Source organism: Peromyscus eremicus, chromosome 1 (assembly GCF_949786415.1).
Source record: "Peromyscus eremicus chromosome 1, PerEre_H2_v1, whole genome shotgun sequence".
Lineage (NCBI taxonomy): Eukaryota > Metazoa > Chordata > Mammalia > Rodentia > Cricetidae > Peromyscus > Peromyscus eremicus.
In genome coordinates this window covers 132,943,380-132,956,455 of record NC_081416.1, presented here as the reverse complement: position 1 = coordinate 132,956,455, position 13,076 = coordinate 132,943,380, and the positions used below count along the sequence as shown (strand labels likewise).

General features: G+C 47.6%; 1 protein-coding gene across 1 annotated transcript in view; it reads right to left on the bottom strand.

Moving 5' to 3' along the window:
* The window catches only part of Entrep2 (endosomal transmembrane epsin interactor 2), a 419,262-nt gene extending 406,310 nt beyond the window's left edge, over positions 1–12,952 (bottom strand). Inside the window, exon 1 of the mRNA XM_059273396.1 lies at positions 12,734–12,952. Within this exon, the coding sequence (XP_059129379.1) occupies positions 12,734–12,952 (219 nt within the window). The remainder of the gene's footprint in view (positions 1–12,733) is intronic.
* Between the last annotated feature and the right edge of the window lie 124 nt (positions 12,953–13,076).

Here is a 13,076-nt window from a genome sequence, read left to right as displayed (position 1 = left end):
CATCTCTCTCCCTGCTGCAGTCATCATTGAAGATTTCACTAGACAGTCCAGAGGATGGATTTGAACAAATATCCCAGCTTGAAAAGCAACGGGTGCACAAACAAAAACTGTGGAGAAATATGAGGAAACCCGCAAAGCAAACCCAGGAGGTCTGATATTCTGCAGGAGTTCCGTTCAAAAGAACCAAGACTGCTCAGTTAGAAAGAACCAAGTTACGAAGCGTTCAGCACCAAAGAATAAACATTGGAGCGGCTATGGCCTCCATGTAAATGTGGGGAAATGTCTGAGCACCCAGAACAGAGAGGAGCCCGGAGGAGAAAAACAGGGTGGCTTACCAACCATAGTTCAGTGGCACGAGACTGTGGCATTAGATATGAAAACAATGATGCTTGTGTCTCCAATGAGGAAGAATAATGCCTGAAAGACTGACCTCTGAGCAATGGAGAGCAAGCAGGAGGCCAGGAACGGGTTTTGCAGTTCTGTTTGTGCCTTACATACTCTCTGAATTTTAATCGCCATGAACATATACTACTTTAAAGTCAGAGTTGAGATCACCATCACATCCTTAACTATATCCAGCAGCCTCCACTTCTGTCCTGGTTTGCTTTCTGTGGGTTTCCCACAGTCAACCATGGTCTAAAATACTAAGTGAAAAGTCCCAGACATAATTGGTGAATTTTAATTCACTGTGCTAAGCAGTGTGGACTCTCATAGCATCCTGCCCTGTCCTGCCAGAGATATGAATCATCCTTACATCCAATGTATCCAATTGTATATGTGGGTGACTCTTTGGTATCTAGTTACCAAGCCATCTGTGCGTCCACGACAAAAGTCAGGCTATCAAGCATTTGTACTGGGGTAACCATGGTTTTACCTAATAACAGCTCCAACACACAAGAGTAGTCATGCGGCTAACTCAGATGCAGAACAGGGGGTGGGAAGTGCTTCCCTGTGTAAACAATGGAAAACTCTCCATTTAGTAAGGAAAATACATGTGCTAAGGCTGCTACAATGTACAGTAAGAACAGATCTTCTATTCACGACATCGAAAGGGGAACACTTCGTGCTAGTTTGATGTTAGACCTCAGACTGCAGAAGTTATGCCTACAGTGCAAGGTAAGTACAAGGAAACACGCAGTGTGCAGAAGGCTGGACACTAGCCAAGCTTTCGGGCATCGCCTGGGAGTCTTGGGAGGTATCCCCCATGGATAAGGCAGGGCTGGCTACACCGCTTCCAGTGCCAGAGAGCACATGGTGCCAGATTCTTTCTCCACAGTGGAGCACTTGGCTCCCTCATTCCTTGAGCTCCAATTCCACCCTTGTCATTGAAATCCGCGCATCATCTGGGCTGCTGGGAAGAACCGTAAATGTAACTGGATATCACTGGGCACTAAGAATATTCTGGGATTTCTCTATGGCTGTGGGTGGTTGGTTAGCTGGTGTTTAATAGACCCACATACACACACACACACACACACACAAAAAAAAAACCAGAGTAATAGAGTAATAGTGCATGTATATTATTGTATTATGTATATATGTACATATTTATGTCTATGCATATATTTGTATGTATTTGAATGTATGTGTGTATGCGTGTGTGTATGTATATTTGTATCCATGCATGTATTTGTATGTATATCTGTGTATGCATATGTGTGCATTTGTGTATGTATTCATATGTATGTAGTTGTATATATGTGCAAGTATACTTGCATGTATTTGCATGTATATGTGTATTTGTATGTATGTGTACACTTGCATGTGTGTGTCTGTATCACAAAGAATACGACAGCCTTAAGCAACAGCTGTCTACTATGTGTCATGCGTCATGTGGCACCTCCGTCAGTCCATGGCATTTCTTAGTGTACTTCCCTCCTGTTTGAAGAGCCAGTACCACTGTGTCCCACACCCGCTAACGGCGCCCAAAGGTGCTGGCAAGCCAGGAGATGGGGACCTGGTGACACCGTGTCTGCAGGTGGGGACGTGGCAGGTGGGAAATAGATGCTGTTTTTCTTTCTTGCTGACACAGGGCCAAAAGTCAGTTTCTATAAAGACCCTGTCTTTGGGAGAGGTTGAAAAGAATTCTTAGGTGTAACTAGAAAATAGTGATTTGTTCAGTCAGAGGTTTTAGTACGTTTATATTCAACAAGGCCAAGCTGCTTACCAACATGTTCGACAGGTACAGTCACCAACGTCCTTCCAGTGCTGCTGGGCTCCAACACCGTACGTATCTCAGACCACTGTACGCATTCAGTGAGAGCCACCACAGCTGTCCCTCGGTGTCTGTGGCTGTCCCTCGGTGTCTGTGGTCATCCCTTGGTGTCCGTGGTCATCCCTCGGTGTCTGTGGTCATCCCTCGGTGTCTGTGGCTGTCCCTCAATGTCCGTGGTGATTCCTTGGTGTCTGTGGCTGTCCCTCGGTGTCTGTGGTCATCCCTTGGTGTCCGTGGTCATCCCTCGGTGTCTGTGGTCATCCCTCGGTGTCTGTGGCTGTCCCTCAATGTCCGTGGTGATTCCTTGGTGTCTGTGGCTGTCCCTCAATGTCCGTGGTCATCCCTTGGTGTCTGCAGTGACCCTGAGTATCTGTGGCTGTCCCTTTGTGTCTGTGGCTGTCTCTCAATGTCCGTGGTCATCCCTTGGTGTCTGTGGTCATCCCTCAATGTCCGTGGTCATCCCTCGGTGTCTGTGGCTGTCCCTCAGTATCTGTGGCTGTCTCTCACTGTCTGTGGCTGTCCCTCGGTGTCTGTAGCGACCCTAGGTGTCTGTGGCTGTCCCTCAGTGTCTGTGACTATCCCTCAGTGTCTGTAGGGACTGTTTTTAGGACTCTTCCCCCACAGGCACTAAAATCTATAGATGCTCAAGTATCTTATGTAAAATGGCATAATACATCTCAAGAGATGGTTCAGTTGGTAGGAACACTTACTACAACAGTCCGAGGACCTGAGTTTGGATCCCCAGCACCCACATAAAAAGCCGGATATGGTCATTGAACACTTCTGCAACCCCAGTACTGTGGGGGACGAAGACAGAAGGATCCTCGCTGGCTGGCAGCCTCATTCCAGGTTCAGTAAGAGACCTGGTCTCACCTGGTCTCAAAGGTGTATGGAGGAAATTGGTCGAGCCGGACACTTGATGTTTTAGTCTGCCCTCTCAAGCATGTGTGTGTGTGTGCACGCACACACACACACATACACACACACACACACACACACACACACACACACACACGGCGGAGAGGGATGTCTTGGCATAGAACCTACACACATCCTCCCATTTGCTTTAAATTGTTCCTTGATGGCATGCAAAGCCTAACATAACAAGTCTCCATATAGGCACCGGCACTGTGGAGGGAATGACTAGAAAAGTCTGCACAAGTTCAGCACAGATACCGCTTTCTTCTGAGTACTTTTGATCTGCAGTTAGAACCACAGATGCAGACCCCAAACACACAAATGACTCACTTTGACTGATCTCATTACAGGTGACAAGCCTGAACTAATCTTATAATTAGATGATGGCAAGGCTTATTTTTCAAATAAAATTTTACTGTCTCATCATGTTTCATATTTTCTCTACAAGAGAGTCAGCTTAAGTTTTAAGGATTCATTTCAGAACAATTAACTTTCATGTCCATCTGAAATGTGCTGTTTGGGCTGGAGAGATAGCTCAGAAGTTAAAAGCACTTGCTGCTCTTGCAGAGGACCCAGGTTCAGCTCCCAGCACCCACATGACAGTGGCCACCAAGCACAGACATTTTGCATACATATATGTAGGCAAATATTTACACACAAAAAAAATAAAAATAATAATATTTTTAAAGTTTAGGGTTGTTATGGTAGATTTGAATATTTTAAAGTCTGAAATTTTAAGATAATCCAGGTGTGCTGCCATGGACTAGGAAACAAAGCACTCGGAGAGATGGAAGCAGGATGGTCAGGGGTGCAAAGCCAACCACAGCTAACTACATAACAAGTTCGAAGCCAGCCTGTGCTACAAGAGACACTATTTCAGAGGGGTTGGGGAGGAAGCCTCTGAGACTATTTACTCCAGGCTTTTGTAGCCGCTGATACAAAGACATACTTTATTTCACTAACTGTGCCCCAGTATCTCACACAAACCCCTAAAAATGCCGGTGTTTTAACACTCCTGGCTCCTCTAGGCTCCCTTCATAAACCGCTGTCTACCACACTGTACCGTGTCCCGTAAGGAATATACGACACCTCTCAGCCGTAGGTGAAGAGGAGGAGAAGGCAGTTCATCACTACATGAAGTCACCAACCATTCCAAACATGACTCACCAGTGAGATGTGAGTCAAGCGCACAAAGAAACCTTCAGGTACATGTTCTGGTTCCTAGTGCAGGCCAGGACAATGACAGCTCATAGCGTGCTGCGTGCTGGAAGTTGTCTATGGCAGCTGTCTGATGGACCCACCACAAAACGCCACCGGGCAATTGTCAGCTGATGGGTTGTTAATGAGTTTGGTTGTGGGGCAGTCATCACATGAGATATGCTACAGCACTATGTTGCCATCTTAAATGCATGTAATTTTTTATTTGTTGATCATAGCTCAATAAATTAGAAGGTGAAAGATCAGCTAAAGTAACTAAACGCAGGAATAGAATCCAGGAAGGCCCGGCATGCTGAGAAGACACAGGCCTATAAATCCCATTCCCAACCTGCCAAGTCTCTGCACAGGCAGGTCCAGGCTGTACACAGGAGAGCAGGCACATAGCCAGAGTCTCCAGGAGAGCAAAGAGACCCATTACAGCCACCAGACACTAGGGTTTGACTCTTAAGTGATCCCCCACAGACCCATGTGCTGCATTCTTGTTCCCAGGGTAGCACAACTAAGAGGTGATAGGACTTTATGGGGTGGAGGCCCAAATGGGAGCTCTCTAAGTCATTGCAAGGTCATGTTCTCAAAAAGAAGAACAAGGTTCCAGACCCCTCCCCCACACACTCACACACACTGGATGAACAGTTCACCTTACTACATGCTCCCCACAATGTGTTTCCTCACTGCAGGCCCATCACGAGCAGGGCCAACCAATCACAGGCCAAATCCTCTATAAATGGGAGGTTAAATATTCCTTTTCACTTTACATGATTATCTCAAGGTACTTGGGGTTTTATTGTATTTATTTACTTACTTACTTACTTACTTACTTACTTACTTACTTATTTGTGGGCATGTATGGCATGTATGCCACAGTATGCATGTGGAGGACAACCTGCAGGAATTGGTTCTCTCCTTCCACCATGTGGGTCCCTGGGATCTCAAGCAAGCCTTCAGGCTTGGCAGCAAGTGCCTTTACCCAGTGAGCTACCTCGTCCCCACTCAAGGTATTTGTCTAAAGAACCCGAGGGTGTGCCACCTCTCTGGTGGCAGCCCAAGGGGTACCAAGAAGCATGAGGTTCTAGAGCAGTGGTTCTCAACCTTCCTAATGCTGCGACCCTTTAATATAGTTCCTCAGGTTGTAGTGACCTCCCACCATAAAATTATTTCGTTGCTACTCCGTAACTGTAACTTTGCTACTGTTGTGAATCGTAATGTCAATATCTGATATGCAGGACATCTGATATGCAACAACCCCCCCATGGGTCACGGCCCACAGGTTGAGAACCACTGTTCTAGAGGCTGAGCAGAAGCTGTGTCAACATCTTTCCTTCTAGAACCATCACGCCAAAGCCACGCTGCAGTGGTAAAATGCCTCCCATGGGGTCTGAACTCACCAGGAAGTTTGCAAAGCATCCATGCAAAGTTTCTCATGACGTGTAGCCATCGTAAGAAACCACCACAGGCTTCATTTTGCTCCCTTCCCTCCAGGAAAGCCCTAAGGTACAGTGCTGTTGACCTCTTCAAAACTTCCAATCAACACCCCCCCCCCCATAAAAGCCTGAAATACAGAAGGAAGCGTTCTTACAGAATCAAAGCACACAGACGGGATGCTGGGCCGGGTCTGTTTCCCTTGGAAGAAGCTTTTAGGATGAACCAGCATTGGTCTCCTCCTGTGGGAGCTTCAGGTTTGAGGACAGTAGATGGCCACAGAGAGAGCAGAACCGTTAACGTCTCATGGAACTAGAACAGAGTCTGCAGCTTGGGCAGAAAGCGTGTTCCAGTGTTGATGTCTTAACCCAGAGAGGTCTTCACTGGCTAGATAGCATCCCTCAGTGGAGAAAGCACACTGAACCATGCAGGGGTGACGTCACATCAAGCTGGCAGCCTGGCTCCCAAAGCATTCAGAAAAATACAAGACCAACAATCCTGCATCTGTTTCTCACAGAGAAAACGTCCTTAAGCACAAGGCCAGGGCAGTGGGGATCACGGTTAGGGCGCATGTCCTCAGTTCTGCTCTGCAACTTGTCTGGGCCAGCATTCATTTCAAACCTTTTCTAAACAATCTTGTTTTAATGAACAGACTCCCTCAGTCCCCAGCAGTAAATGGGCTACGGCATTCCAAAAGGCCTACAAGTGCCGGGGATGTTCACTTTGACGGGCAAATCCGTCTTGGTCTTGGAGGTCCACTATCTCAGGGCCAAGTCTCGATTCCTTGCGCCTCCTGTTGATTCTCCCATCCGCACAGGGCACCTCTTGAGGATTTTTTTATTTCAAGGAAATGCTTGCATAATAGTTCTAAGGATTTCATTCACCCATGGCTTAGCTTCCCTTCCCTGCCCACACAGATCCCCATGTGTTGGTCCCATTTGCCCAGGAAGTTTGCAGGATCAAAATGACCCACTGGGCTGGAGGTGTGACCCGGTGGCACACGGCCCGCCTTGTATGTACAAGGTCAGGGATCCAATCCCCAACACCTGAAGGGGGGGAGGGAAGGGAGGAAGAGGAAAGTGGGCCAGGGGAAAGGTACTGACCCTAAAATAGACAATTAAGGGAGAAAAGAAAAAAACTAAATAGAATCCAAAATAGGACTTGCTTATAAATGAACTTTCAAGGCAAACAAAGTTAGGCCCTTTCTTAATGTTGTATGTGAAAAAAAAAATGCTGAGTAAGTAAAGACATGGTTATAAAAATTCAGTTCTATGGCTGTGGACATAGCTCATGTGGTAACTCACTGTGCAGGCTGGAGGACCTGAGTTCAATCGCCAGCACTCATGTAAAAAGTAGGGCATGGTGGTGCAAGACCTTAATCCTAGCACTGAGGAGGTGGAGACAGATGGGTCCACGTGGTTCATTACAGCCCGTCTAGGCTAACCACAGAGCCCCAGGTCCCAGTGAGAGACTCAGCCTCAAAAAAACAAGGTAGATATCACCTAAGGAGGAATAACAGCCAAGTTTGTCGTGTGTGTGTGTGTGTGTGTGTGTGTGTACACACAAACGCACAAATAAAATAAAATAATAAATTCTGGATCAGTGAAGTTGTGGGTATAATAATAAAATTAAAGCCAGGCAGTGGTGGCATACACCTTTAACCACAGCACTCAGGAGACAGAAGCAGGGAGATCTCTGTGAGTTTGAGGCCAGCCTGGTCTACAGAGCGAGTTCCAGGACAGCCAGGACTGCTTCACAGAGAAATTCCCATCTAGAAAAAATAAAAAATAAAAAATAAAATTAAAGTATTAGGAGGAAAATCTTAGGGCTATGTGTGTGACCTTTGTATTGATAACTCAGAGTGAAATAGGCAGAAACTATGAAAGTGAAAATGGACATATGACTGGGAAAGTCTTAAATATTGCAAAAGACAGCAAGAACTGAGCCCAGTGAGAAGACATTTGCAAGACACAATAAAGTAGCCACGAAAAGTCACCTCAAATGAAAACAGATGCCAATCTTCTCCCATCAGATTAATAAAAGCACTCACGGCTGCTAATATCCCACGTCTCAAGGGTGGGGGAAATCAAATCCTTATGCAGGGCTCGGGGGTGAGAATGATTATAACCTTTCTCCTCAACTAATCTAATAATACAAAATTCCAACTGGAACACCCTTTGACTAGTAACAGTTCCACCCTAGGAAGTCACTCTCAGAAGCAGGCGCTGCCATCTAAGATAAACAGCATCAGATGCATGGAATCTGTCACCAGGAAGTTCCCAGCAGCAGAGAACCTGAATAAACCGTGCTAACCTGCAGTGTGGACTCTTACACAGTCACTGAAGGAATGGGTTCGCAATTAGCACCAGGACCGTTCACCACGCATCACATTTTAAAGGGAGCCACGGAGTAAAACGTGGGAGGTAGAATCACATTTTTACAGTCTTTAAAAGAAAAAGAGGCATGTCACATGTGAGGACTCTGATATACTTGTGACTGTGAAACTCGTGGAGGGACGTTAAACACCACTGGTCAAGTCAGTTTCCTACCGGCAGAGCACTGATGGAGGAGAGGGTGTACGTTTGTGCGTTTCCTGGATTTTAGTTATGGCAACAGTTACATACTGCTTAAGGAATATTTTTAGAAGTCTAGCAGCATCGCTCTTAAAGGGAACACAAAGATTTCGCTTTTTTGCCAGCAGCTGCTGTGCAGGTGATTTCAAATGCACTTACTCGGTGTCCTGGGCGTCGACAAAATTAGAAAGAAAATAATGAAGCAGCGCCACTGAAGGGTACCAGGTCAAGACCCCACCCAGCTCTGTGCTCTGCCAATCACCACTCACTGCACCGGAGGTTCACACGTGAGGGAGGTGACCCATGCGCAGCCTGGCACAGGGAACCATCCGAGGGTGGTCCTCAGAAGCAGAGTACCACGTGGCTCGTTGTTCATCACCGACCTCTGGCCACAGCTGCCCCGCCTCATCCGCCTCCGGCTTTGCCAAGCTGCCTTGCTATAGTTCAGCTCTAGAATGTCCTCTGAAGGCCCACATGGTGAAGACTTCGTCCTGCACGGCTCTGCGGGAAGGAGGTGGAGCCTAGTGGGAGGTCCCAAGTGACCTGGAAGGGACAGTGGGTCTCAGCGCCTTCCTCTTCCTTCTTTCTGCTTTCTGGTTCAAAGTAAGCAAGATATGCGTTCCTACCACAGGGTGGTCCTTGCCACGGACCTGAAAGCAATGGGCCAGGGGGTCAGGGACAGAAACCTCCACGTGGTCATCCTGTGTGTACACACACGGACACATAGACACACCCACACACAGACACATATACATACAAAGACATATATATATATATATACACATACACAGACATATATATACATACACAGACATATATATACATTGACACACAGTCACATACATGTACACACAGAGACATATATACACATGCACACACACACATACATATACACACACATACACATATATTCACACATATACATGTACCTACACACAGAGACGCATACATATAAATATACACACTTATTCATATAGTGACACAGACACACACAAAACATATAATATACACACATACACATATGAACACTCACACATATACACATCTCACACACACATATACACATACACATACACATAGATAAATGGATGGATGGAAGGAATGGATGGATGGATGGATGGATGGATGGATGGATGGATGGATGGATAGACAGATAGATAGATAGACAGGCAGATAGATAGACAGACATATACACATTGACTTTTAAGTATAATGTATCTTCAAGTTTCTCTTGAACCTTCACCTTTCAGGCATGGTTAGGGTTTTTCCTAAGAAACACAGGGTGTGACCGCCTTGCCAAGGTGGATTCCTCCACCAACCGACTCTCCTCCATCCTCTGCCCCGTGGACAGTTACCTGTCATCTTCAGTTAGGCACCTGGTGGATTTTGCTGTTGGTTTTGTTTTGTTTTGTTTCGAGACAGAGTTTCTTTGTGCAGCCTTGGCTGTCCTGGAACTCGCTGGACTTGGTGTTTCTAAAGTGAGCAACTAAGTTCAAAGCGACTTCTTGGCTCAGTGACCTTGGGACAGTTACTTATTTCTTCTTTATTGCTCTCAGGTCCCTCACCACACGTTGCCAGGATTGTGTGAGGAGCAGGCCCTGAAGAGAGGCTGGCTTGATTGTGTGGCATTGCCCTGGCTAAGACAAGTGAGGCACCTCATGGACATTCCAAGGGAGGGAACTGTCCAAGACCCTGAGCACATGAGAACAGTCCATGAGGCCACCAGTGAAATGGCTTATGACCCATGCAAAAGGGGTCATCAGGTCTGGTGCACAGTGTGTACTCAATAAAGTCAGAACTGTTTTTCTTAGTATTACTTTTTCCTAAATAGAAGAACTGCTGATATGATGATTCTTCGTCAGGTCCAAATCACAGATGATCAAAAAGCTTGAGACAGCAATGAGGAATTCCTTTCAGAAGGTTCACAGAGTAGAGTCCAGCACAAAGCCCAGTGTGGGTTTCCATAAAAGCCAGCCATCTGGGTCATCTGTCTATAAGCGGACCTTTCAAGGGAGTAGGGCAAATAAATTCATTATCCATAAGGGATTGATCTCAGGAATCTCCAGCCCCCATGGTTGGAGGTTCAAATCCCTTATATGTAATATAATTTGCATATAACCCACACATGTCTTCCTGTGTGCTTTTAAATCATCTCCAGGCTGCCTACAATGACTAATGCAATATAAATACCATGTAAATGGTTACTATGTTTTGTTTGGGTAATAATGACCAGGGAAATCTACATATTTCTGTAGAAATTAAGAGTTTTTCTGAATATTTTCATTCTTTGGTTGATTGAATCCATGGCAACAGAAGCTGCTGATACTGAGGGCAGAATAAGGAAGGCAAAGAACCCATGTTACCTACTCACAACCACATCAACAGGCAAGCCTGTCCCAACTGGAACAAACCATTCTTTCTGCAGGGCAGAGACAACATGTGAAAATCACTATCCACTGCATTGAAAGAATTTAAGGACTGGAGATGCAGCTCAGTGGCAGGGCACTCGTCACCTATGTATGGGGATGTTCCATCCCCTGCACAGGAAAAAATAAAGAGAATCTTAAAAACACTTGCAGCTGACTAAGTATGAAGATTAAAAAGAAGCCTGTGGGATACAGACGCAAGGACAGAGGGTAGGAGGTAAAACCTGTGAATATTTTGTGGTGGCTTCAGTGCTGTTCTCCAAAGCCCGGAGAAATTCGAGCACTCGGCCTAACAAACACCAGGATATGACTCAGAACTGGGGAAAACTAGAACCAACCACTTCTAGCTGTTGAACAGTACAGCCTTTGAAACACAAACTGCATTATTGTTTTACATGTCTAACTTAACTCCTGAAACAAAATATAGGGAATGTGTGTTTTAACATAAATGCTTTTCTGCTGTCTCCAATTAATGTCTTCTTTTTAAGGCTTATTATAAAAAGGCAGTTCTCTTGGCAAACCCTGGGGAAATCGAGCTCAGACTCAGAGAAGGTGGGGGAGGCTCAGGAAAGAGCCAGGAAGCCTAATTCACCAGTCTGCCACCTGTAGGCTGGTTCCAGCAGGCTGAAACGCAGTACCCACTAGACAGACACGAAAACAATGCATATTAAGTAATGCTAAAAACCGAGCAACAGATGTGTGGAGACTATATATAGGGGCGGGTTTGGACCACAGCTCCCTAAGGCTGCCTCCGCCTCCTCTCATCGATCTGAACACTGGGAGCTGTGACCACACCGTTCTGTCATCCAAGATGAGCCCCCCCCCTGCGCCTCCCGCCTGAAAGAAGCTTTGAAAATTAATACCCCCATTAGGATGAACAGCCACACCTGTATCGATCCTTGTTTCAAGGGTAGTTTTGCTAGGATCTCATTTTAAACCAGACAAGGAACTTGCAAGAACAAAGGCCATTACAAACTAAATAAATAAATAAAATCAAGACCGAGCTTTTTTATATTATTATTACAAAAGTTAAGAACAAGCAGCGATCATTAATTTCAAAGGCTTGGTTTGGGTCTGTCTGTGTACGCGGAATTTAAACGCATAGTGTTCACTGGAAGCCTGTAATGTATTTGTGCACCATCGACCAAACGTAGTTACAGATGTCAAGAGTTCTCGAAACAAGTGCCGGTCTTTATAAACACCCGTGCCGCATTTATCTCCTAATTCCCATATGCCCGTTCTTTATTAATATAGAAAATAAGCAACTTTCATCAAAACGCCACAAAAATACCTAAATAAATAAATAAATCATCTCAGACCGATGGCTTCTTGAATAAATGTTTCCTGGAGGAAGATTTGAGGGTCAAGAATCTGAAAATCAGTCTGGAGTTCAAAAAGCACACTCCTGGCTCCCGGTCGCCAGCTGGTCCAGCAGGGCCATTCCGGGCTTACAAGAGAAACAAGACGTCCCCACTCCAGGGAGGTGAGTGACCAGAGAGGGACTAGACGGTTTCCCCCGGACTGACCCGCAACCGAATGCGAAGCACCGCGCGCCCCCAGCTAGGACCGCAGCGCGGGGAGCCGCTCACAGCGGGCTCTGCACCGGGCTCGGGCGCCCCCGCGCCGCGCCGCCACGGTCACTGTCGCCAGCTGCCCGGGTCGGTCACTGACTAGCGGAGCTCCCGGCAGCTGCCCCAGGCGGAGACCCGCCACCTACCGCTCCCCACCAGGTGGCGAGGGGAGGGCTCCTGGTCCCTTTCCCCTCGGAAAAGTAACTCCGGGCGCAGCGCGTTGGAGCGGCAGCGCGACTCGCGACGGTCCCCGGAGTTCCCCTGCCCGGACTTGGAAACTGCACCCGAGCCGCAGCTGCCAGACCCGGGCGTCCGCGCCCCCACTCGGCGCGGGCCGCGTCCCCGCCACTGCAGCTCCCGGTCCCGGCCCGCGCCACCGCCGCAGACACTCACCGAGAAGCCGGCCCAGAAAGGGCAGGAGTGGCGCACGCGGGCCGAGGTGGTGAGCGCCAGCGCCGCGAAGCTCACGGCCACGATGAGGCATCCGAGCGCCATCTGCGTGGCCCCGAGAGCCAGCACGATGCGGGAACGGCCCGGGCACTCGCGCAAGCGGGACAAGCTGCGGGGCAGCGCGTGCGGGCGCGGTGTGCGGGGGCCGCCGGCCGGAGGCATCGCGCCCTGCAAGCTCGCTCCGCGCTGCGCTCCTCACAGAGGCGCCGAGGCAAGTTGCGCCGGTTGCGGGGACCGCCTCCCCGCGGACAGCAGAGGCTGCGACGCGCGGTCACCGCCAGCGGCC